The sequence below is a fragment of the Bombina bombina genome, chromosome 3, assembly GCF_027579735.1.
Source record: "Bombina bombina isolate aBomBom1 chromosome 3, aBomBom1.pri, whole genome shotgun sequence".
Lineage (NCBI taxonomy): Eukaryota > Metazoa > Chordata > Amphibia > Anura > Bombinatoridae > Bombina > Bombina bombina.
In genome coordinates, this window is record NC_069501.1 from 218,280,509 (window position 1) to 218,307,855 (window position 27,347).

Genomic DNA, 27,347 nt, shown 5'->3' on the forward strand with positions numbered 1-27,347 from the left:
CTCACCTTCATTTATTTCTATTGCATTATAATGTTTATTTAAATGTACAATAGCGAAAAATAATAGTTTTCCAAAAATGGTAATTGAGAAAGCAATATTTTGGATTATGCACAGGTGCAAAATGTAACTGACAACTTGTAATATGACCACAAGGAGTGAGCTATTACTGTATTTATAGTATAAGGGGCGCTATATGTTAGCCCTTCAGTTTCTCAGGTGCTCTACAAATAAAAGATAATTAATATATACTGTATGTATCAGATGCATGTAAATGCTTTAGCTAAACAATCCAATCAATGACTTGTAACAATATGAGCATTATTAACTGAGCGGGCCAAGAATAAAATAATACATAATCTTGCCCAAATTGTTTAATCAGTGGTGCAGTCATTTTAATGTAAAGAGACATAAAACTCAACATTTTTATTTTGTGACTCAGGCAGCATACAGTTTAAAAAAAAACTATTTTTTACTTCTATTATCAATTTTTGTTTTTATGGTATTCTTTGTTGAAGAGCATACCTAGGCAGGGAGCGTGCATGTGGTAATGTAGCACCGTATGACAGCGGTTTGTGGAAACACCTCTGTCATCTAGTGTGCTTGCAAATGTATAACACTGTTAAAAGCATTATTGCAAAACTGCCGCCATATAGTGCTCCGACGTGCACACTCCTAAGCCTACCTATCTTGGTAATTAAATTAAATGGATATCATTTTTTATTTTTTATTTTACACTCTATATGAATTCTTAAAGAAAAAATTGGGGTTTCATGTCTCTTAGTTTTTTTTCTTGATGAATGGATTTGTGATTTTTATACTACTAGCTAGCACATTAGTTCCTACGTTTTTCCTTTTGGAGTCTCAACAGCCTACAGTTACTGAGAGATTATCCATTTGTGCTAGGATAACCTCAAATTCTGGTCTCGTAATATTCAATGAAGAAAATAAAGCGTTCACTAAAAAATAAATATTACAACTAAGTGTTTTAAAACAGGAAGTGTGTCCCTATTAACTAGATGAACATATGACATATAAGAAAACAATAGTATTTATACAACATATATTTGGCTTTGAATGCAATGAACGTATTCCAGCTTCCGCTAAATTAGTGGCTGCCCAGGGGCACATTAACAGGTTACACAGTCAGGGCATCTCAGAACACAGGTAGGTAAATCGCTAAGATGAAACAACCCTATATTCCTATACTCTGATGACTTGTGCTCAAAAAACAGATCTATATGGAAACATAAAATATTTTGATTTGACTTTCCGAAATTTATATTATAAAAAAATCTTCAAAAATTATATCTTTGGTTATATTACTAACTTTTCCCCTCTAAATAGCCAATAACAAATTATTATCCCTTTGTATATCCAAAATCGCATATGATTGAGTTGTGTTGTTTATCTAAAATGTCATTTTCCTGTTAACTTTTGCAAGTTCTAGGAAAGGGCCATTCTAATAGGGTTTGGCTATTACACAATATATATAAAGATTTCTGTAAACAGATAACATTTTTATATTCTTTAAAAGGACAGTAAACACTAAATACATTTCATGCTATCTATATTTAAAGTGAGGTTAACTGTCCGGTCCGGAATCTAAGTGATAGTTTACAGAGACTTTAATTGATCACTTCTAATAAAGATGCACTGTAACTTACTTTTTTAATCTAGCCGTGCCAATCTAATACTTCGTGTTCGAGCCGCCCACTTCAAAACACTCCAATCTAATCGGCGCACTAGCTACATGCTGTATGGCTATAGCACCGATTTGAGAACAGTTCAAACTGTTAGCTCACAATAAAAATGAGTTTTGAAGTGGGTGGCAGGAGTGTGGTGTATTAGAATGCCACAGGTAGATTAAAAGATAAATTACAGCGCATCTTCATTAGAAGTGATCAATTAAAGTCCCTGTAAAATATTGCTTAGATTCCGAACCTGACTTTAAAACATGGTAAAGTTTACCATCACTTTTATTATGGGTGCCACCATATTGTAACCTAGGTTTCATTGCAGGTATCTCAAGGAAAGTTGCTACACTTGTGCAAACATGTCAGCACTGCAATGACATGAAAGCTAGTTTTCAACATGCTGGCCCAGGCACCCATGACTAGAAGGAGGCATGGAATAACCCCAATACTATCCTTATACAATGTATTTAGTCTTTATGTCCCTTTAAGTAACATAGTTTCCCATCATTCATCTAAAGCGTAACTCTTGCCATTTTTAGTCCAAAATTTGCAGACATACAAACAAACCATCTTTCTACATTTCCATTCAGTGAGAGTTGTCAACGGAGGCCCAGTTTTTGCTTTTTTATTTGTAGGGAGCAGATGAGCCGGAGAGAGTCTGAGGTATGGAAGAGGTTTTTTTCCGTAGGCACAGGATGGAGTGTGTAAAGTTTGTAAATGGGATCGTACATGCTGCTGGTTACACAGCATTCATGTGGATCCCACCTAGGGGAACTTCTGTGTCCGTCTCTGGAGTGATACTCTTCATAATACGCTATATTGAATAAAAAACAAACAAATAAATGTAAAAAAATATAAAACATCCTTTCAGCAAGCAATTTTTAAAAAGAAGTATTTTTAGCCAACAAATTATCACATCCAATTTATAATAAAAGTTACATAAATAGATAGATAGAAAAAAAATTGCCTACACATTTAAATCATTTTTTTGGTTTATCTTGGGGAAAAGTTTGTAAAAGAAGCATTTTTGTTTACATATCAGTTATTTCTCCCTCTGAGTATATAGAAGTAGTAGTATACAATATTCCAGAGTTTATGGTCTCAGATAAAAAGTTTCTAACGATTAAACATTTTAGTCATTTATTAATGCTGCACATAGCAAGTAATACACTTATACACAGGTCAGGGGTGTATTATGGCCATGGCAAACAAGGCATTTGCCTAGGGCGGCAGATTTGGGGGGGCAAGGGGCAAGTGCAGCATCATTCTCTCCTAAACAGCGCTGGTGCTGCAGGTTTTTTGTGTGTATAACATGCAACAAGATTACCGCTGGCAGTTCAGTTTATTTTTAGTGCTGGCTACCCTATCCCCTGTCTGAGAGCTACAGCGGGAGGTCTTTAAGAGAACTGGGGTGAGCGTCAACATGTTGTCAGGGGGCATGTTAATCGGTCAGCAGGGGTAAAGAAGAAGAGAGGGATAGACTGCAGAGAAAGAAGTGGTGGCACTCTTGACCCACAGGTAAGAGCGTCCTATAGATGTGCTTTCTTTAATAGTGGCAGCTGGGGTAGCGATGACAGTTTAGAGAAATCAACTTTGTGGGTTGGGGCAGCGATGGATGCCTAACATTTATATGTGTATTTAATTTACTTTACTTTTCTTAGTGGATTAGATGCAACCTGAGCGCGGGTGATCAAAGCATCTAACGAAGAAAAGATTTTTTAGGGATTCTACAACGTAGGAGGCAGGGGCAGCCTAAAATGCATACTTCTATGTGAGGCAGCAGCTGGTCTCTGGTCCACATGAGCAGATCCCATCCCATTAGCGTCAAGCAGACAAATCCTAACGCTTCCCCATATTTCAAGACTGATTGGGCTTCCAAGAAGACTTGGACTGCTCCTGCTTGGAAGAGAGAGAGGAAGATTTTTGACCTTTGAAGTTACGAAAGGAACGAAAATGACTTTGACGTCCTTTGAGTCTATTCTTCTTGTCTTGCGGTGGAAAAGACCATTTTCCACCAGTAATATCAGAAATTATTTCTGCCAGACCAGGTCCAAACAAGGTCCGAACAAAGTCTCACCCTTGTAAGGAAGTGCCAGAAGCTTGGACTTAGAGGTAACATCAGCCGACCAAGATTTTAGCCACAATGCCCTGCGGGCTAGGACAGTGAAGCCAAACATCTTGGCTCCCAGTCTAATAACTTACATGTTAGCATCAGAAATAAAGGAATTGGCTAGTTTGAGAGCCTTAATCCTATCCTGTATCTCCTCTAATGGAGTCTCTACTAAAATTGATTCAGACAAGGCGTTGCACTAATAAGATGCCGCACTTGGTACTGTGGCAATACAAACTGCAGATTGCCATTGAAGACCTTGATGAACATACATCTTCAAATAAGCTTCCAGCTTTTTGTCCATGGGATCCTTAAGGAGCAGCTATCCTCTATAGGGATTGTATTTCTCTGAGCCAGAGTAGAAATAGCCCCTTCTACTTTAGGTACCGTGCACCAAGAATCTTTAATGGAGTCAGCAACAGGAAACATCTTTTTAAATACAGGAGACGGGGAGAAAGGAATCCCTGGCTTCTCCCATTCCTGAGAAATAATCTCCATCACACGGTCTGGAACAGGAAAAAACTTCCACAGAGGAAGGAACATCATAGCATTTATTAAGTTTACTAGACTTCCTAGGGTTGACAATCACAGAAGTATCGGAGTCGTCCAAAGTAGCCAATACCTCCTTTAACAGTACACGAAGGTGTTCAAGCTTAAATCTGAAGTTTACTTCTTCAGTTTTAGATGAAGGAATAATACTGTCTGAATCTGAGATTTCACTCTCAGAGGCTACCAACGTATCCTCCTCATCAGACTTATGAGGGAGGGCAACCTGCGCAGCAGTAGGTGGAACAGAATACTTACTATCTGAATGTCTAATTTTCGTGAAAGGACACATACTCCTTACAGAGACCTGTAGAAAAAGAAAGAACAGAGTAACCAACTCTGGCTTTCTGTTCCATGGGCAGCAATGTGTTAGGAAACAAAGCAAGGACTACCTCACAACTTCCTAACTGCTTAAAAGCCACCACTACTGAAGAGATTGATGTGGTCTCAGCTAAACACAAATCCTTGCTTGCAGGGAAAAGAACCCGAAAAAGGAATTCATTTCTTCAGACACCAAACTTCACCTCCTCCATTGACAGAGGCAAAGAGAATGACTGGGGATTATACATACATATTTAGACATATATATGTGTGTACAGGGACGGATTTACAGCCCAGGTGTTATAGGCACTAAAATCTAAAGCGCCCCACATACAGCAGCTGCTAATTTTGCCACATACAGTATTTGCACAGTATGATGAGATTCCAGTCAGAATAGTATTTATATATATAAATATATATACAGTATATACAGTATATATATATATATATATATATATATATATATATATATATATATATATATATATATATATATATATATATATATATATATATATATATATATATATATATATATATATATATATATATATACTGGGGCTTTATTCAGAAACTTTGCTGACTAAGCCTGCAATGTGCACAATCAACCAAGAGTCAGTTGTTTTTTCAAGTGTGTTTATCCTGTGCAATAGCCCTGGCATTTTGCATTTTAGCAATAATAGTCATATCTATGGTATTTTATATGAAAGACTCCCCTCTGACTGTACAATCTGTCATTTTGATTTTGACAGGCACTGCTGCTGCAGTTGATACATGCCCACTGTGCACTCAGAGAGCTCTGTAATATCGCACAAATAGTCACTCACTGTCACTCCCCATAAAAGAACCAACCCCCACACACTTACTCTTAGGCCGCTCTGGCTGCTCTGTCCGCATTCACTGAAGAAACTAACCGGACCGGCCAGCATGGCGGCCATCTTTGTTTAGGGAAAAGTTATTATCTACTATGGTGAGTAAGGGCAGAGGTGTGCAGAAAAGGCATATGGAGCAGAGAGACAGTGGCCCCTCTATGGAAGGTGCCTGTAGGCACATGCCTACTCTGCCTAATGGTAAATATGGCCCTGTGTGTGTATCTCTATGTTAAAGGGACACTGAACCCAATTTTTTCTTTCCTGATTCAGATAGAGCATGCAATTTTAAGCAACTTTCTAATTTACTCCTATTTTTCTTTGTTCTCTTGCTATATTTATTTGAAAAAGAAGGCATCTAAGCTAAGGAACCAGCCAATTTTTGGTTCACACCCTGGACAGCACTTGTTTATTGGTGGTCCACCAATCAGCAAGAACAACACAGGTTGCTCACTAAAAATGGGCCGGCATCTAAACTTACATTCTTACTTTTAAAATAAAGATACCAAGAGAATGAAGACAATTTGATAATAGGAGCAAATTAGAAAGTTGATTAAAATGGCATGCTCTATCTGAATCACGAAAGAAAATATCTGGGTTCAGTGTCCCTTTAAAGCTCTTTACAGTCCTTTTTTAAAAATAATTTTTATTAGACACTGTTATTATGAGTGTAACTGTATATTTAAATGTTTACTTGTTGTGTTTTGTGCAACGTTTTGGTCAAGCTTAACAGTTAAGAAAAGCTCTGAAGTCACACTATCACAACACTCATTAAATTCAATTCCACTCAAGCGAATGCGTTTACTTTCAACCTGTAAAATGCGCACTACTTCCGACACACGCAAAGAGCCGTGATAAAACCCTTTTCGCTTGCGCACAATAGTTAGCTCGCCACTCGTAATCTAGCCCTAATGTGGGTATCTATATGGTTGTCAGTTTTTAATTTATTTTTGTTAGCATGCATATTTATGTTTTTTTTTTTTACTGTTGGTGTAATTGTTGTTACCTACACCTGTGTGAGTGTGTAAATCTGTACATGAGTTTATGTGTGGGTTAGGTTATCTGTATAAGATCTGTATAAGGGTCCACAGAAATTCTATAATAATATAATACAGACCCCCCACCTGTGTAGGGGGTCTGACAACACATATAAATAAACAATATGGAAGCAATGATGCAGAGTTTAAGATCACTGGCACACTTTATACCTCCTACATGTGCCAAGCGTCAGACCATACTCCAAGCTGCCTTCCCCAGTGTGTGCCAGCATGTTGACAAACTACCAGCATGCTGTGCTTTTTCCTTTAAAATGGAGCTAGGTATTCAAAAGGATCAAAATAAATTATCTGGGTTTTTTTTCTTCAGTTTGTCCTCCAGATTCATATGTAGCTGCTTACGTGGGTTAAAGGGACAGTCTAGTCCAAAATAAACTTTAATGATTCAGATAGGGCATGTAATTTTATACAGTGTTCCAATTTACTTTTATCACAAAATTTGCTTTGTTCTCTTGGTATTCTTAGTTGAAATCTAAACCTAGGAGGTTCATATGCTAATTTCTTAGACCTTGAAGGCCTTCTCTTATCTAAATACATTTTGAGAATTTTTCACCACTAGAGGGTGTTAGTTCTTGTGTGTCATATAGATAACGTTCTCACGCACGTGGAGTTACCTAGGAGTCAGCACTGATTGGCTAAAATTAAGTCTGTCAAAAGAACTGAAACAAGGGGACAGTTTGCAGAGGCTTAGATACAAGGTAATCACAGAGGTACAAATTGTATTAATATAAAAGTGTTGGTTGTGCAAAACTAGTGAATGGGTAATAAAGGAATTATCTATCTTTTAAAATAATAAAAATTCTGTCCCTTTAATTTATATGTAGGTGCTTGCATGGGTTAGTTCATATGTAGGTGCTTGCGTGGGTTAGTTCATATGTAGGTGCTTGCGTGGGTTAGTTCATATGTAGGTGCCTGCATGGGTTAGTTCATATGTAGGTGCTTGCGTGGGTTATTTCATATGTAGGTGCTTGCATGGGTTAGTTCATATGTAAGTGCTTGCGTGGGTTAGTTCATATGTAGGTGCTTGCATGGGTTAGTTCATATGTAAGTTCTTGCGTGGGTTAGTTCATATGTAGGTGCTTGCGTGGGTTAGTTCATATGTAGGTGCTTGCGTGGGTTAGTTCATATGTAGGTGCTTTCGTAGGTTAGTTCATATGTAGGTGCTTGCGTGGGTTAGTTCATATGTAGGTGCTTGCGTGGGTTAGTTCATATGTAGGTGCTTGCATGGGTTAGTTCATATGTAGGTGCTTGCGTGGGTTAGTTCATATGTAGGTGCTTGCGTGGGTTATTTCATATGTAGGTGCCTGCATGGGTTAGTTCATATGTAGGTGCCTGCATGGGTTAGTTCATATGTAGGTGCTTGCATGGGTTATTTCATATGTAGGTACTTGCGTGGGTTAGTTCATATGTAGGTCCTTGCGTGGGTTAGTTCATATGTAGGTGCTTGCATGTGTTAGTTCATATGTAGGTGCTTGCATGGGTCAGTTCATATGTAGGTGCTTGCATGGGTTAGTTCATATGTAGGTGCTTGCGTGGGTTAGTTCATATGTAGGTGCTTTCGTGGGTTATTTCATATGTAGGTGCTTGCGTGGGTTAGTTCATATGTAGGTGCTTTCGTGGGTTATTTCATATGTAGGTGCTTGCGTGGGTTATTTCATATGTAGGTGCTTGCATGGGTTAGTTCATATGTAAGTGCTTGCGTGGGTTAGTTCATATGTAGGTGCTTGCATGGGTTAGTTCATATGTAGGTGCTTTCATGGGTTATTTCATATGTAGGTGCTTGCGTGGGTCAGTTCATATGTAGGTGCTTTCGTGGGTTAGTTCATATGTAGGTGCTTTCGTGGGTTAGTTCATATGTAGGTGCTTGCGTGGGTTAGTTCATATGTAGGTGCTTGCGTGGGTTAGTTCATATGTAGGTGCTTGTGTGGGTTAGTTCATATGTAGGTGCGTTCGTGGGTTAGTTCATATGTAGGTGCTTTCGTGGGTTATTTCATATGTAGGTGCTTGCGTGGGTTAGTTCATATGTAGGTGCTTGCGTGGGTAAGTTCATATGTCGGTGCTTGCGTGGGTTAGTTCATATGTAGGTGCTTGCGTGGGTTAGTTCACATGTAGGTGCTTGCATGTGTTAGTTCATATGTAGGTGCTTGCGTGGGTTAGTTCATATGTAGGTGCTTGCATGTGTTAGTTCATATGTAGGTGCTTGCATGGGTAAGTTCATATGTAGGTGCTAGCGTGGGTTAGTTCATATGTAGGTGCTTTCGTGGGTTAGTTCATATGTAGGTGCTTGCGTGGGTTATTTCATATGTAGGTGCTTGCATGGGTTAGTTCATATGTCAGTGCTTACGTGGGTTATTTCATATGTAGGTGTTTGATTGGGTTATTTCATATGTAAGTGCTTGCATGGGTTAGTTGATATGTAGGTGCTTGCGTGGGTTATTTCATATATAGGTGCTTGCGTGGGTTAGTTCATATGTAGGTGCTTGCGTGGATTATTTCATATATAGGTGCTTGCGTGGTTTAGTTCATATGTAGGTGCTTGCGTGGGTTATTTCATATGTAGGTGCTTGCGTGGGTTAGTTCATATGTAGGTGCCTGCATGGGTTAGTTCATAAGTAGGTTTTTGCGTGGGTTATTTCATATGTAGGTGCTTGCATGGGTTAGTTCATATGTAGGTGCTTGCTTGGGTTAGTTCATATGTAGGTGCTTGCATGGGTTAGTTCATATGTAGGTGCTTGCGTGGGTTATTTCATATATAGGTGCTTGCGTGGGTTAGTTCATATGTAGGTGCTTGTGTGGGTTAGTTCATATGTAGGTGCCTGCATGGGTTAGTTCATAAGTAGGTGTTTGCGTGGGTTATTTCATATATAGGTGCTTGCGTGGGTTAGTTCATATGTAGGTGCCTGCATGGGTTAGTTCATAAGTAGGTGTTTGCGTGGGTTATTTCATATGTAGGTGCTTGCGTGGGTTATTTCATATGTAGGTGCTTGCATGGGTTAGTTCATATGTAGGTGCTTGCATGGGTTATTTCATATGTAGGTGCTTGCGTGGGTTAGTTCATATGTAGGTGCTTGCATGGGTTAGTTCATATGTAGGTGCTTGCATGGGTTAGTTCATATGTAGGTGCTTGCATGGGTTAGTTCATATGTAAGTGCTTGCTTGGGTTAGTTCATATGTAGGTGCTTGCGTGGGTTAGTTCATATGTAGGTGCTTGCGTGGGTTATTTCATATGTAAGTGCTTGCGTGGGTTATTTCATATGTAGGTGCTTGCATGGATTATTTCATATGTAGGTGCTTGCGTGGGTTATTTCATATGTAGGTGCTTGCATGGATTATTTCATATGTAGGTGCTTGCGTGGGTTAGTTCATATGTAGGTGCTTGCGTGGGTTAGTTCATATGTAGCTGCTTGCGTGGGTTAGTTCATATGTAGCTGCTTGTGTGGGTTAGTTCATATGTAGGTGCTTGCGTGGGTTAGTTCATTTGTAGCTGCTTTTGTGGGTTATTTCATATGTAGGTGCTTGCATGGGTTAGTTCATATGTAGGTGCTTGCGTGGGTTAGTTTATATGTAGGTGCTTGCATGGGTTAGTTCATATGTAGGTGCTTGCATGGGTTAGTTTATATGTAGGTGCTTGCGTGGGTTAGTTCATATGTAGGTGCTTGCATGGCTTAGTTCATATGTAGGTGCTTGCATGGATTATTTCATACAGTATATAGGTGCTTGCGTGGGTTAGTTCATATGTAGGTGCTTGCGTGGGTTATTTCATATGTAGGTGCTTGCGTGGGTTAGTTCATATGTAGGTGCCTGCATGGGTTAGTTCATAAGTAGGTTTTTGCGTGGGTTATTTCATATGTAGGTGCTTGCATGGGTTAGTTCATATGTAGGTGCTTGCTTGGGTTAGTTCATATGTAGGTGCTTGTATGGATTAGTTCATATGTAGGTGCTTGCGTGGGTTATTTCATATATAGGTGCTTGCGTGGGTTAGTTCATATGTAGGTGCTTGTGTGGGTTAGTTCATATGTAGGTGCCTGCATGGGTTAGTTCATAAGTAGGTGTTTGCGTGGGTTATTTCATATATAGGTGCTTGCGTGGGTTAGTTCATATGTAGGTGCTTGTGTGGGTTAGTTCATATGTAGGTGCCTGCATGGGTTAGTTCATAAGTAGGTGTTTGCGTGGGTTATTTCATATGTAGGTGCTTGCATGGGTTATTTTATATGTAGGTGCTTGCGTGGGTTAGTTCATATGTAGGTGCTTGCATGGGTTAGTTCATATGTAGGTGCTTGCATGGGTTAGTTCATATGTAGGTGCTTGCATGGGTTAGTTCATATGTAAGTGCTTGCTTGGGTTAGTTCATATGTAGGTGCTTGCGTGGGTTAGTTCATATGTAGGTGCTTGCGTGGGTTATTTCATATGTAGGTGCTTGCATGGATTATTTCATATGTAGGTGCTTGCGTGGGTTATTTCATATGTAGGTGCTTGCATGGATTATTTCATATGTAGGTGCTTGTGTGGGTTAGTTCATATGTAGGTGCTTGCTTGGGTTAGTTCATATGTAGCTGCTTGCATGGGTTAGTTCATATGTAGGTGCTTGCGTGGGCTAGTTCATATGTAGCTGCTTGTGTGGGTTAGTTCATATGTAGGTGCTTGCGTGGGTTAGTTCATATGTAGCTGCTTTTGTGGGTTATTTCATATGTAGGTGCTTGCATGGGTTAGTTCATATGTAGGTGCTTGCGTGGGTTAGTTTATATGTAGGTGCTTGCATGGGTTAGTTCATATGTAGGTGCTTGCGTGGGTTAGTTTATATGTAGGTGCTTGCGTGGGTTAGTTCATATGTAGGTGCTTTTGTGGATTATTTCATATATAGTTGCTTGCATACATTATTTCATATGTAGGTGCTTGCGTGGGTTAGTTCATATGTAGGTGCTTGAGTGGCTTAGTTCATATGTAGGTGCTTGCGTCGATTATTTCATATATAGGTGCTTGTGTGGGTTAGTTCATATGTAGGTGCTTGTGTGGGTTAGTTCATATGTAGGTGTTTGCATGGGTTATTTCATATGTAGGTGTTTGCTTGGGTTATTTCATATGTAAGTGCTTGCATGGACTATTTCATATGTAGGTGCTTGTGTGGGTTAGTTCATATGTAGGTGCTTGTGTGGGTTAGTTCATATGTAGGTGCTTGCGGGGGTTAGTTCATATGTAGGTGCTTGTGTGGGTTAGTTCATATATAGGTGCTTGTGTGGGTTAGTTCATATGTAGGTTCTTGCTGGGGTTAGTTCATATGTAGGTGCTTGTGTGGGTTAGTTCATATGTAGCCGTTTGCATGGGTTAGTTCATATGTAGCTGTTTGCATGGGTTAGTTCATATGTAGCTGCTTGCGTGTTATTTCATATGTCAGTGCTTGCATGTTTTAGTTCATATGTAGCTGCTTGCGTGTGTTAGTTCATATGTAGGTGCTTGCGTGGGTTAGTTCATATGTAGGTGTTTACATGGGTTAGTTCATATGTAGGTGCTTGCGTGGGTTAGTTCATATGTAGGTGCTTGCATGGATTATTTCATATGTAGGTGCTTGCGTGGGTTAGTTCATATGTAGGTGCTTGCATGGATTATTTCATATGTAGGTGCTTGCGTAGGTTAGTTCATATGTAGGTGCTTGCGTGGGTTAGTTCATATGTAGGTGCTTGCGTGGGTTAGTTCATATGTAGGTGCTTGCGTGGGTTAGTTCATATGTAGGTGCTTGCGTGGGTTTGTTCATATGTAGCTGCTTGCGTGGGTTAGTTCATATGTAGGTGCTTGCGTGGGTTAGTTCATATGTAGGTGTTTGCATGGGTTAGTTCATATGTAGGCGTTTGCATGGGTTAGTTCATATATAGGTGTTTGCATGGATTAGTTCATATGTAGGTGTTTGCATGGGTTAGTTCATATATAGGTGCTTTTGTTGGTTAGTTCATATGCAGGTGCTTGCATGGGTTAGTTCATATGTAGGTGCTTGCGTGGGTTAGTTCATATGTAGGTGCTTGCGTGGGTTAGTTCATATGTAGGTGCTTGCGTGGGTTAGTTCATATGTAGGTGTTTGCATGGGTTATTTCATATGTAGGTGTTTGCATGGATTAGTTCATATATTGGTGCTTTTGTTGGTTAGTTCATATGTAGGTGCTTGCGTGGGTTAGTTCATATGTGTCTATGTATTAGTGCACAGTTTGTGTGTGCAGGTACATGTGTATGGGTATGGCTGCATGAATGTTCATGTTTTGAGGCAATGGATGTGTATTTTCTGGTCCTTGTATGCATGTATATGCCCAGTGGTGAGTGCACGTTTGTGTGGATGTATGTGAGTGAGTTTGGGTGTTCTTACAAATCCTTTGGTGCATATGTGCAGTGATTATGTGTAAATCTTTCACTGGGACTATCTGTCTCCCCAGAATAATATGAGCGTATATGGCCATAGGAAGAGGGAGACTTTAAAATGGCTTATGCATATATTGATGTTTTATATTAATTTGCATTAAAATGCTTTTGTAAACAGCCTTACTTTATTATTTCCTACATTTTTTCTCTTTCCAGTTGTTTTAAAAAAAAATAATATTACAGTAAATACAAAAAATATCATTTGAAATCCCACTCTTGTACCTGGACCACTGGACTGTATTTTCCACCTATGCCTAAAGTCGCCAATCCTCCCTTGCTTAAAGGGATACTGTACCCAAAATTTTTCTTTCGTGATTCAGATTGAGCATGAAATTTTAAGCAACTTTCTAATTTACTCCTATTATCAAATTTTCTTCATTCTCTTGGTATCTTTATTTGAAATGCAAGAATGTAAGTTTAGATGCCGGCCCATTTTTGGTGAACAACTTGGGTTGTCCTTGCTGATTGGTGGATAAATTCATCCACCAATAAAAAAGTGCTGTCCAGAGTACTGAAACCAAAAAAAAGCTTAGATGCCTTCTTTTTCAAATAATGATAGCAAGAGAACGAAGAAAAATTGATAATAGGAGTAAATTAGAAAGTTGCTTAAAATTGCATGCTCTTTCTGAATTACAAAAGAAAACATTTGGGTTCAGTGTCCCTTTAAGCACCTTTTAGCGATATTTGGTCACCGCATCTTTCATCTTATATTGCTGGATTTCAGAGCCCTGAAGTACTTACCTCTTTTAAGGAGCCCGGTGTGCTCGCCAGACGATAAACCATGTACACTGGAACACAAATGAAAGAGGACGTCCCAATACTATAGCCCAGCACAGTAGTCCAATAGGGATATTTGTAGTTAAACAAGCGAAGATCAGGAGGGCTGGACATAAAGCTGCAAATGATAAACTGGTGACGAAAAAAAAGAAAACAAGTTATCAACTGACTTTAACAGTTGTGGTTTTACGAAAGAAAATAAGCAGATGCCTAAGATAACTGGGGGGTGTGATACTCTGTAAAACTGTTAATAAAGATTATATGCCGTGGTGCCAGTCTTTTAGCTGGTAGGTGGTATGGGCAATCAGATGGGGAACTGTCTGGCTCTTATACTCTAAACAGTAGGTTTACGTAGTACTACAAGCTCCATAGAAAATAGGACAACTTGTGACCCTCATATCTTATGGTATAGAACATCACAATGAAATAAATAGAGAATCACAGGCACATCCTGTGCATCACCAAAAATGCCAAGTTTAATGTCCTCTAATCTGCTCAATCACTTCCACAATTTACACTGAGGGTCCTGTATAAGGATTAGCAGTACTGAATGTGCCTGTTAAAGACTACTGGGATTGACTTCTGAGTGACATTAGCTGATTTTCTCTTAGACCATTACAAAGACATTTTTGTTTGGGTTCACTGGCAGCTAGAGAGTTAATATTTATTTTAAACCCCTTTCTTATTAAATTGCGTCTGAAATCTGGTTAAGGCCACCCACGTCACATTATCTAGGTCAGGGATATTAATTGTACCAATACCTAAAAGTAGGTCCTCAAGGCCAGACTCCATCTGTCATAGTTTCATATACAACGTCTGGATTTCTCTGCCCTAAGGTAGATAACTTTATTTTTATCTAATATGTATTCTCTCCACATATGTCTACTGTAAACTGCTTTAGAATATTGTGTTTTTAGTTATAATTTAATACTATCTCTTGGCAGTGAACACAGAGCACTATTTAAACATTTAAGATATTTGTACATGACAAAAGGTTAAGTTAAAACTGTTTATTTCGAAACTGAAAGAAAGTGGACAACCATTCAGTGTAATAAAATTCCCACAACTCTGGCCTAGTTTCCATTGAGGTGGTAAAGTTTGGAAACTGTTGGTAAAAACATCTATCGCCATTAAAGTCTATGCAGAATTTTTATATTACCACCAGTTTCCAAACTTTACCACCTCAATGGAAACTAGCCCTCTATTGGTGGACAATGACATGCCCCACAAACATAAAATCAAATAGGATTTTTGAAGCAAACAAACATCTGTTTTACAAAAACATAAACTTTAATAGATTTTAAAATGCCCACTTTTAGATGCAAGAAAGAAAAATGTCCCTTTAACCAGAGCAGTAATATTTTTGGGGCTCTTCCCCGCTGCACCTCCATTAGCTCCAACTTAAGGGGAAATATCTTGGTTTCCCGAGCAAATCCAGAGGCAACAAGGACCCTGCCCAGGCCCACCCTAACTCACCCTGACCCTAAAACCAGCGAAACCCCATCAATGACATGCTTAAGTATGTGCAAATGATATGTGGCTCCACCCACAAAATGCCTGCAGACCAATCCCACAAGCCTCCCTCACTTCCCAGTCTCAGAAGACCAATAACGTGGGCAGATATGTTTTACCAAGTGTGAATTCCTGCTGACTCTTGAACTTCCACAGTTTACAAACATGTAGTTTTACTGCAAGCAGTGCCTAGTAACAGCTGCACAGCCCTATTAATCACCAGCTCTGCCTGAAACCACAGCAAAATCCTGAGCCACAACAAAGCATATCTATTTATAAGTTAATAGTAAAAAAGAGCTTTATTAGATATGGGTCTCTGCAAAGGTTCACTTCATCATAAAGCTGTTCTATTTAGCAACCCCATCTTGGCTGGAGTTTTACAATCTATTTATTACAAATTCTGTCACAGCACTGAGGTAACATTTAACAGAGAAGGGAGCTTTATCATTTGATGAAGAGCAACTATATTTGTTCTTTACCTCAGAGGGCATATTGTGGGTTTTTACTTACCTAAGTGAGAGGGTGCCATAGGTATTTCTTAAAGAGACATACAAGAAAATGCTCCTATGGTTAAGCATTGTATTACTGCACTGTGGCTTCAAAATTACTATGGCTTAGTTTTCATTGCTAGTAACAAGTATCTCCATTAAAGTCTAATGAGAGGTTTATGTCACCACAAGTTTACATAGTTTACAGGTGCAATGTAAACTAGGCCTATGTGTTTAACCCCTGCAAAGAGATTGAGTACACTCTAGCTAAGCAATGCACTACTGGGAGTTAGCTGAACACAAGTGGTAAGCCAATGACATAAACAAATCTGTGTAGCCATCAATCACAAACTAGCTCCCAGTCAGAGGCGTGACTAGAACTAACTGAGCCCCAGGCCAAACTATGTGGCAGGACCCCCCTTATTTGAACAGTACCCCTTCCAAAGCATAGCTAATGATATTAATATATATATATATATATATATATATATATATATACATACACATATATAAACACGTATATGCATACATTCATACACAAACAGATGCACATATACACACACATATATATATATACACACACAGAAACATATATCCATAGTAAAATAGCTGCTTATCCCCTTAAGGACCAGCGACGTACCCTGTATGTCGCTGGCCTTTTTTTGGCACGTGATTGTTTTATAGCGTGGTCTTGTCACCAGTGTTAAGACTGCTCTATTCCACAAAGCCTGCTGGAGGGAGGGCATTAATAGCATGTTCTTGCTAGACTTGTGCTATTATGTCCTGAAAAAATCCTTAACGACCAGTGACATACAGGGTACATTGTGGTCATTAAGGGGTTAAGAACATCCAATTTAAAGTGTGATAATTTAGTAATCAATATCTACTATTACAAATCATTTGAGGCATCCCCATGGATTACAAAATGGCAGCTATAGATGCTAAATGCTACAGAGCAATATGAAAAGATATATATATATACGAAAGGGTTAAAAAACATTGCATACGTTGCCTGTCTGGCCCAATTCACCTCAGTTTGGAGTGATAACAGCACACAGGAAAGCTTTAATAGATGCAATGTGACCTGACCCTTGACCCGCACAAGCTGCATAGCTTAGAGGTAGCAGTAGCTGTGGGCCCCTTAAAGGATGGGCCCGGTACAGTAGCAACCTCTGCAACCCCTGTAGTTATACCCTTTCTCCCAGTTGTGCTTAGCTGCTTTTCAGCATATGTTCATATGCTTTTTAACAAAGGGTACCAAAGTATGAAATAAAGTTTAGTTAAATCAATCAAATGTTGGTGTTTTTTAATGACTGCTATCCAGCAAGGCACTAATGTTCAACCTATTCATATATAAGGGAACCCAATTTTGTTCTTTTTCCTACTGGTAGGGCTTGTTAACAAATATTTTAAATAAAAAAAAACTAGGTAGAGCTCTTGAGGTTTGCAATGTGAGTTTTTCCATTCTATTATTAATGTATCTTAGGTACATCCTGCTATAGAGGAATGGTAGTAATTATTTGTATTGCTAAAGTTTTCATCTCTGATTTGCAGGTTATACATGTCTGCAAAAGGACATTAGCTTTTCAGAATGGAGTATTCATATGTAAAAAAGATACTGAATATTTGTTAATGTACCCATTTCACAAGTCCTATTAGTAAGCTGATGGTGGTTTAGGGTTAGCTGTGGTCTATGATTAAAGCTGTAATGTGTAAGACCTACAGCTCTATTAGAGAAGGACCAATGGCATTACTTATGGGTGAAAATAAGACCTACAGCTCCCCACCTCTGATATTTTAGTATCTTTAATAAACAAGTGGCATTGTATCTTTGTGATTGATTGTTTTATTTGTGATTTATGTACACTACCAATCTTTCAATAAAGTTTTTTTGTTCCTTTTTTTTCTTTTTTCTTTTTTAAATGCTTTTATTTATCACTTCCAATTTCCAAATGAGCAATACTGCAAACCTACATCCCAGAAGCCTACTCAATGAATTCATATAGAGATGAACACTCTGTATTGCACATGAAGAGAGGTAGAGCAAAGTTGGATGGGTAAGTGGACAGCCTGGTCAAAGCCCTCAGGGCTTGGGTTGGAAACTATACTCTGAATTGTTAAAATATTTATCAAATTGTTCCCTTCTCTTTTGTTCAAAAGCAGGGACTTAAGCACCGTAGGCGTGCACATGTCGGGAGAACTATATGGCAGCAAGAATGTTATCCATCTAGCACTGAATGACAGCACTATTTCCTGCCATGTTGTGCTCTTGTCAGACACCTACCTAGGCATCTCTTCAACAAAGGAATCAAAGCAAATTTGAAACTTTTTTAAAAATGTGTTTTCTGTCTGAATCACAAAATAACATTTTGAATTTAATTTCCCTTTAAAGTAAAAGGAAAACAAATGTCTTATTTTTATTGTTACATCTGAAAGAGCATTACAGGATTTTTTTAAACAAATATTATGTTTTTTCTTGTTATACTTTTGAGGCAGTTAGAGGTACGTATACATATTAGCCAGTGTGCAAACAGATCTTAAAGGGACAATGTTGTGAGGCAATAAGCTGATAAGAGTTAAAGGAACATTAAAGGGACACTGAACCCAAATTTTTATTTCATGATTCAGATAGATCATGAAATTTTAAGCAACTTTCTAATTTACTCCTATTATCATTTTTTTTCCGTTCTCTTGCAATCTTTATTTTAAAAGCAGGAATGTAAATCTTAGCAGTCAGACCATTTTAGGTTCAGCACCATGGATAGCGCTAGCTTATTTGATGCTTTCATTTACCCTCCAATAACCAAGCATAACCCAGGTTCTCAACCAAAAATGGGCCAGCTCCTATGCATCATATTCCTGCTTTTTAAATAAAGATAGCAAGAGAACGAAGAAAATTTGATAATAGGAGTAAATTAGAAAGTTGCTTAAAATTGCATGCTCTATCTGAATCATGAAATACATTTTTGGGGTTTAGTGTCCCTTTAAACTCAATTTTTTTCTTTCATGATTTAGACAGAACATACAATTTTAAACAACTTTCCATTTTACTTCTATTATTTAATTTGCTTCCTTTTCTTGTTATCCTTTGCTGAAAGTTTATCTAGGTAAGCTCAGGAGTAGCAAAGAACCTAGGTTCTAGCTGCTGATTGGTGGTTGCATATATATATACAGATTGTCATTGGCTCACCCATGTGTTCCATTAGAAACCAGTAGTGCATTACTGCTCTTTTAACAAATGATACCAAGAGAATTAGGCAAATGTGATAATAGAAGTAAACTGGAAAGATGTTTAAAATTGTATGTTCAACCAAATAAATCATGAAATATTTTTTTTGGGTTTCATGTCCCTTTAATTGCATTCAAAGTTCTCTCTCTCCCACACCCAAAATTTGAAGGTTATTTTCTGCTGCTGCCTTTTTTCACTTTTCTATAATATGTCAATACTGCAATATTTACATTTGCAGTTTAGCTGGCAGCTTAAAGGGACACTAAACCCCAAAATTTTCTTGATGATTCAGATAGAGAATACAATTTTAAACAACATTACAATTTACTTATATTATCTAATTTGCTTCATTTTTTAGATATCCTTTGTTGAAGAAATAGCAATGCACATGGGTGAGCCAATCACACAAGGCATCTATGTGTAGCCACCAATCAGAAGCTACTGAGCCTATCTAGATATGCTTTTCAGCAAAGAATATCAAGAGAATAAAGCAAATTAGATAATAGAAGTAAATTAGAAAGTTGTTTACAATTGCACGCTCTTTCTAAATCATGAAAAAAAAAATTGGGGTGTCATGTCCCTTTAAAGAGACAAAAGCAGCCATTTCAAATGACTACAATAAGAATACACTTCAGCATTAAAATGGATCATTGAGAACACATTAAAGGAGAGACAATTTTAAAGTACAATGTACCTTTAAGGACCAGTTGTACACACACACTTCTAATTAGCTTCAGGATCAAATTAAACATCATTAACTTGCTTTTTTAAATACTGTACTGTACTTTCATATGCATTACATTTTTTTAGAGTTTACTGCTCCTGTAACATAATTTGAAATTGCAATTTTTTGTTATCATTTTCCCTACTCCAAACTAGTCAGAATTTCTCTGCTGTACATCATACTACTTTTTTTTCCTCAACTGTACCTCACAGTGAAAGGGTTAAAGCACTGAAGCCAAAGCTAATTTGGGAGTCCCAGTTTCAGTGAGACACCAGGTCCAAGTCAGGTTTAGATTGTGTAAACCTCTATGTATTACTGGATTAAGAGGCCCATTTGTTAAAAAATTATTATGGAACAAATCTCCCTCATGTTGTATGTGAAATATCAAACTGTATGACAAAAGGCTGAAAGGCTGTGACTGAGAGAGAGCAAGTGTTTTACTATTTTTACAAAGAAGATGTTCCGTGGATGATTTTAGACATTTTCTTGCCTGCAGAACTGTGATTATCTCTCAGGTTCTAAACTACTGTAAAAAACATTCATTCAGAATGGTTTCAATAGGACTAATCAATTGGCTGTTACTGCTCACTGAGATCTAATTTAATGTGTTTTTTGAAATAAGTGTATTTTATTTCTGTATTAATAATATACATTGTCATTAAGATTCAGACAAATAAAATAGCTATAATTGTGTTATTTGCTATATTCATCTGAAAATGATAAAAGGCTTAAAAATAATAGCATTTACACTATTGACATGGGGAAAGGCTTTGAATGTTTAATTTTACACTTTGCAATGTCCCTGCCAGGTGATTGAGTCTGGTGTCAGCTAATAAATATGTAAGTTTCATTTTTGTTCTTAGCAAATCTTCACCTCCTTTTCGAAAAAAAACAAAAGAAGACAAAACTTTTTTGCTGGCCTGCAACAGTAGCACTACCTACTACTTTAATTTACTACTTTTATTTTATTGAAGGTTAATCTGCTGTCAAGCTGCCCTGAATACTTTCCTGATAGGAAATATCATATGAATAGTTTTTCGTAAAGGGACAGTAAATACCTTGAGATTTGTATATAAAATGTTTAGTAATGTAGCAGACTTGGCTGATATATTATTTTATATCAACACATCAAAAATGTCTTGTAATTACAAGGTGTTTACTGTCCCTTTAACAAACTAATTCTGAACACTATGAGTAATTATCGTCGAAACAATTTATCAAAACATGTTTTTGTCTGTTCATATCTAATTAATGGTGTCCATCACAGCTATTTTTTTACTGTAACACCGTTATTAATATTGTCATTTAATTCTGTTGTGAGTTTTTTTTTAATAAACTGTATCTTTCATATTTTCCTAAATATCAATCAATTAATGCCAATTCTTATTTATCTTTATTTTTTTTTAACAATATTTTATATTGTTTTAAACATAATACAAACGCACATTGTGTACGACGTCTCTTACATAACATAAAGGATAATACATAGTATAGCATATTTGTGGTTGGAAGGAGCCAATCCTTATTTTATATTAGGTAATAAAAATAATAATACATATGAAAAAGGGGGCCAACTTCCCAAATAGCAGTTAAAACAAAAAAAAAACTTTATTGACAAGAAGCAGTACATCCGAGGTGTTTCAGCCCAAAGGCCTTAGTCTATGACAGTATGTACTGCTTTTAACAGCTTGTGAATAGAGATATTTTGTTTTAACTGCTCTTTGGGAAGTTAGCCTCTTTTTCATATGTATCCTGCTTTCAAGCTGGGCATTTCCTACTGCTTAGCAGTTATGTCCAATGACGCTGAATTTAAGGTGTTATATACTTGAATTGGTTTGCCTTTGGAGGAGTATATGCTGTTTGCAGAGCGTTTGATGCTGAATCAGCAGCAATCTACAGGCTTGTGTGCACACATATCAGATGGGAAAATGTAAGGACTACATCAGTGAGGGTTAAGAGACTGTGTTTGTGTTCTTTTCCAATCTGGCTCTCAAAGTTATGAGCACAATTGTACCGAATGTTTGAATAGTTCAACAAGCTATTAACCGTATATTCCCACAGGCGTAAACATTGGTAACTTGGCCGGTATGACTGTTCAAGCATTCATTTTCTCCTTCCCACCTTGACATTGCTGATTGATACTCTTTGATACAACCTTATTAAATGTGATAATTTTTCCTTTTTGTACCTTAATAAAAATAATAGGATTTACATTTTATAAAACTTAGACCCTTTTTTATGAAAGTTTAATTAATTTTAATATTATATATTTTTAATTTTACAAGTTAAACAAATAATATTATCTTTAGTCAAATTTTATTTATTTGAAATCCTCAAAATAAATATAATCAAGATTTTGATTAATCCATAGATTGTGTATTGTTCTGAAAGCAGGACAAATCTGCTATAAAAAGTTACATAGCTAAAATAAACTATTATTTAATAATATAATTAATGCTAGTTGTTTTATCATAATTATAAAATGAAAATAGTTGCTTAGCCAGTTACTATCTGATATTACATTAGGCCATGGCTTTACCCAGGTCATTAACTTATTTAACATACATTAATTACTGGCTTTGAATAAGGCGATAAGGTAGGTATATGACCTAATAAATTATACAAATGTAAATTGTGAAATACATGTTTTGAAAATAATATTAATTTACAATTATGTAAACATTATTATGTAAAAATTAGCGCTGCAGAATCTGCTGTCCCTCTACAAATAACTGATAATAATAAATTATCTTAGTAAATCAAGGAGTGACTTTAAAAAACAGAGAAAAAGGATTATTAGCAGGAATGTAAAATTGATTACAGTTTTTATTAATTTAGAAAAAAAGTAAATATTTTATATTTGAAATGCAAAATAATTTATAATTAGAACTAATGCATTTTCTGGAAATTTCATAAAACATAAGGAGGAAAAAAAAGTAATTACTTCCTCCTTGTATTCTGGGACCGGGTCTTATGCAGATGTGGAGAGGGAGGGAAAATAAATAAGCTAATTCTTCCTCCTTGAATACACAAATGTGGGTCTTATCCAGATGTGGTGTAGCTTCTGTTTTTTAGGGGAGGGGAGGGCAGCTGAATTTTGAAATTTTAAAGTCTCATCATGGATAGGACTTACTTAAAGGGACAGTCTACACTAAAATTGTTATTGTTTAAAAAGATAGATAACACCTTTACTACCCATTCCCCGGCTTTGCACAACCAACATTGTTATATTAATATACTTTATAACATTTAAACCTCTAAACGTCTGCCTGTTTCTAAGCCACTAAAGACAGCCTCTTAATCACATGCTTTGTTATTTGCTTTTTACAACAGGAAACTGCTAATTCATGTGAGCCATATAGATAACATTGTGCTCATGCCCGTGAAGTTGTGCACAACACAACACTTATTGGCTAAAATGCAAGTCAATAGATAATCAAGTCATATGATCAGGGGGCTGTCAGAAGATGCTTAGATACAAGGTAATCACAGAGGTAAACAGTATATTAATATAACAGTGTTGGTTATGCAAAACTGGGGAATGGGTAATAAAAGGATTATCTATCTTTTTAAGCAATACAATTTTTGGAGCTGACTGTCCCTTTAAGTATATATGACACCATTCATAAGGAGGTATTTTACCTTGCTCAGACTTTACGATTTACTAAACGTTTGAACAAATTACGTACTACCTGTTATTAACACAAAGATCAGAGATTATTGTTTAGCCAGTGACACACAAAGTAGTTATGAAACACTTTCTGTTAATAATACAAATAAGCAGTGAATAATGCATTTCTGCCACACAAATTAGGGATTAACCCCTTCATGCCACATCATTAAATTACCATATCTGTCTGGTTGCTCTCTCCCAGCCCAAAATATAATTTCCTCCAACCCTTCCAAATGTAATTTTCCCTAAAGCATTTCAAACTTTTATATTCAAGTAATAATTAACTACTTTATGACACATAATTAAATCAATATGTCTGTCTGGTTGCCTTCTTCCAAATGTAATTTTCCCCAAAGTTTAAAACTTAGCAAGCAAATAAAGTTATTTAAAATTAAAAAAGCACCTCAATAATTCAAAATATTGTAAAACAAAGTATGCTGAACAATGAAATAAATCTATCACTCATAAAGTCTTTTTGTCTGATTCTGCCAGTTATTATATAGACCGTGTAAAGTTGTATTTTCTTGTATATTTATTCACTGAGATTACAAGTTATACGCTAAACCTGGTGCGTAAATAATGCTAAAAATTAGTGGTATCGCACTTTCCATAGAGCTGCCATTACAAGTTACAGAAAAAACTTCTAGTGTTGTGCGATATGGTGCGTTAAGCTCCATACCGCACAAAAGCCAAGTCCTGACTTGACGAGCTAGTGTACGTTTTGTCCCATAGATATCAATGGAGAAAAAGTGTTTGAAAAAAAACTTACACCTGCGATTTCGGAATGGGCTAATAACGTATTACCCATTGATGTCTCTAAAACATGCACTGGTCACACCTAGCCTCAAAAAACCTTCCCTCGATCCAACCTCCCCATCCAACTACTGCCCTATTTCCCTACTCCCTCTTGCCTCAAAGCTCCTAGAAAAGCTAGTATACACACGTCTATCCTATTTCCTTACACTAAACTCTATTCTTGACCCACTGCAATCTGGATTTCGTCCCCATCACTCTACAGAGACAGCAATTCTCAAGGTTAACAACGACCTACTTACAGCAAAATCCAAAGGCCAGTTCTCTCTGCTTATCCTCCTTGACCTGTCTGCAGCCTTTGACACTGTTGACCACCCTCTTCTGCTCCAAACCCTCCAATCCTTCGGCATCTGCGACGCAGCTCTTTCATGGTTCTCTTCCTATCTAACAAACCGTACATTTAGTGTAGCCTTCTCCGGAGCATCCTCTGCCCCGTTACCACTTTCTGTTGGGGTACCTCAAGGCTCTGTCCTCGGTCCCCTTCTCTTTTCAATCTACACGTCATCATTAGGTTCCTTAATAAAGTCCCATGGGTTTCAATATCATTTGTATGCCGATTACACCCAAATCTACCTCTCTGCACCAGACCTACCTCCTTCCTTACTAACCCGTGTCACTAACTGTCTTTCTCATATCTCATCTTGGATGTCCTCTCACTACCTTAAGCTAAATCTCTCCAAAACTGAACTCCTTATTTTTCCCCCTTCTTCCAATGTCTCTACCCCCAAAATTTCTATAACTGTTGATAATTCCATCATTACTCCTACCCCGCATGCCCGATGTCTTGGGGTCACACTTGACTCAGATATTTCCTTCACTCCTCACATTCAATCCTTGGCTAAAGCCTGCCGCTTCCACCTTAAAAACATTGCTAAAATTAGACATTTCCTTACACAAGATACGACTACGATTTTAATCCACTCTCTCATCCTTTCCCGCCTCGACTACTGCATCTCCGTCCTCTCTGGTCTACCTAGCTGCCGCATAGCTCCTTTACAATCCATTATGAATGCCTCTGTCAGGCTCATCTTCCTTACTTGTCGATCTTCCTCTGCTGCGCCTCTCTGACAATACCTTCACTGGCTTTTTCTTGCGGTAGGATTAAACACAAAATCCTCACTCTGACATACAAAGCTCTCAACTGCACTGCTCCCCCCTACATTTCAGAACTTGTCTCCAGATATTCTCCCTCCCGTCCCCTTCGATCAGCTCAGGATCTCCTCCTCTCCTCCTCTCTTGTTACTTCCTCACATTCCCGTCTACAGGACTTCTCCAGACTGGCCCCCATCTTGTGGAACTCCCTGCCTCGCTCCACAAGACTCTCCCCTAGCTTTAACAGCTTCAAGCGCTCCTTAAAAACTCTACTACTCACTAACCTTTCCTAACTCCATTGTTTTCCCCTTGAAACCCTTAGAATGTAAGCCTATGAGCCCAGCTGTTTGCAGATTGCATTCATAAGAGCCGACTACAACAGTGAAACTCTCAGCAGGGCCCTCTACCCACTTGATCCCTGCAAAAGCTATCCTGTATATTGACTATGTTTACAGCGCTGCGGAATCTGTTGGCGCTCTACAAATACCTGATAATAATAACAATAATGTCTATGGGGACAAGAAGGTTATGTAAAAACCTAACACCCTAACATAAACCCCTAGTCTAATTACCCCTAATCCACCGCCCCCTGACATTGCCGACACTAAATAAAGTTTTTAACTCCTAAACTGCCGCCCCTTGACATCACTGACACAAAATAAACCTATTATCCCCTAAACCGTCCACCCGGACATCGCAACTACTAAGATAAACCTATTAACCCCTAAACCGCCAGACCCCCACATCGCGACACACTAAATTAAACTATTAACCCCTAAACCTAACACCGGGAAACTTTAAATTAAAATTACAATATAACTATTTAAAAAAACTAAAATAAACTAAAAATAAAAAAACCTAAATTACAAAATTAAAAAATCCTAACACTATGAAAAAATAGAAAAAACTAACATTATAAAAAAAAACTCTCAAATTACAAAAAATAATAAACCAAATTATCCAAAATAATAAAAATTAAACCTTATCTAATACCCCTATAAAAATACAGAAAGCCACCCCAAAATAAAAACACCTAATCAAACAATAAACTACCAATAGCCCTTAAAAGGGCCTTTTTTCGGGCATTGCCCTAAATTAAACAGCTCTTTTACATTCAAAAATTACAAAGTACCCCCCAACAGTAACCCCCCACCCAACTAAAGCCCCCAAAATAAAAAAACCTAAGCTACCCATTGCCCCTAAAGGGGTATTTGTATGGGCATTGCCCTTAAAAGGGCAATCAGCTCTTTAGTGCCCATTAAAAAATTAAAAAATCCCTAATCTAAAAAAAAACACACCCAAAAAAACAATAAAAAAAACTAACACTAACCCTGAAATAGGTACACACCATTCCCAAAGTCCGGCGGTGAAGGTCTTTTTCAAGGCGGTTCCATCTTCATCCAGTATGGGGGCATCTTCTTTCTTCATCTGGAGCGAAGGCGGCACAGAGCAACGGTGGCTACGAAGCCATCCAGCGTGGAGGATCCTCTTCATGGGTTGGTTGGTTGGCAGGGATGCTTTTACTGTTAGGGGGTACTTTTATTTTTTGTAATTTTAGAGGTTTTTTTGTAATGTTAGCTTTTTTATTTTTTCGTAGTGTTAGGATTTTTTAATTTTGTAATTTAGTGTTTTCTATTTTTAGTTTATTTTAGTTTAGTTATGTTAGGTTTATTTATAGTTTAATCTGAGTTTTTATTTCACAGGTATTTTTTTATTTATTTTAAGGTAGTTATATTGTAACTTTAATTTAAAGTTAGCGGGTGTTAGGTTTAGGGGTTAATAGTTTAATTTAGTGTGTCGCAATGTGGGGGCCAGTGGTTTAGGGGTTAATAGGTTTATTATAGTATTTGCGATGCGAGGGGGTGGCAGTTTAAAAGGTTAATATGATTATTTTATTAGTAGCGATGTGGGATGCCAGCGGTTTAGGGGTCAATAGATTTATTTTAGTAGAATCAATGTGGGTGGGCGGCAGATTAGGGGTTAATACTTTATTTTAGTGTTGGCAATGTGGGGGGTCAGCGGTTTAGGGGTTAATAGGTTTA

General features: G+C 37.5%; 1 protein-coding gene across 2 annotated transcripts in view; it reads right to left on the minus strand.

Moving 5' to 3' along the window:
* Positions 1–1,043: 1,043 nt before the first annotated feature.
* The window catches only part of SLC6A4 (solute carrier family 6 member 4), a 236,591-nt gene continuing 210,287 nt past the window's right edge, over positions 1,044–27,347 (minus strand). For both annotated transcript variants that reach the window (XM_053706143.1, XM_053706142.1), the window contains exons 13-14: positions 13,739–13,906; positions 1,044–2,508 (exon numbers count right to left, since the gene is read on the minus strand). In XM_053706143.1, coding sequence (XP_053562118.1) covers positions 2,434–2,508; positions 13,739–13,906 — 243 coding nt within the window. In that variant the 3' untranslated portion in view covers positions 1,044–2,433. The remainder of the gene's footprint in view (positions 2,509–13,738; positions 13,907–27,347) is intronic.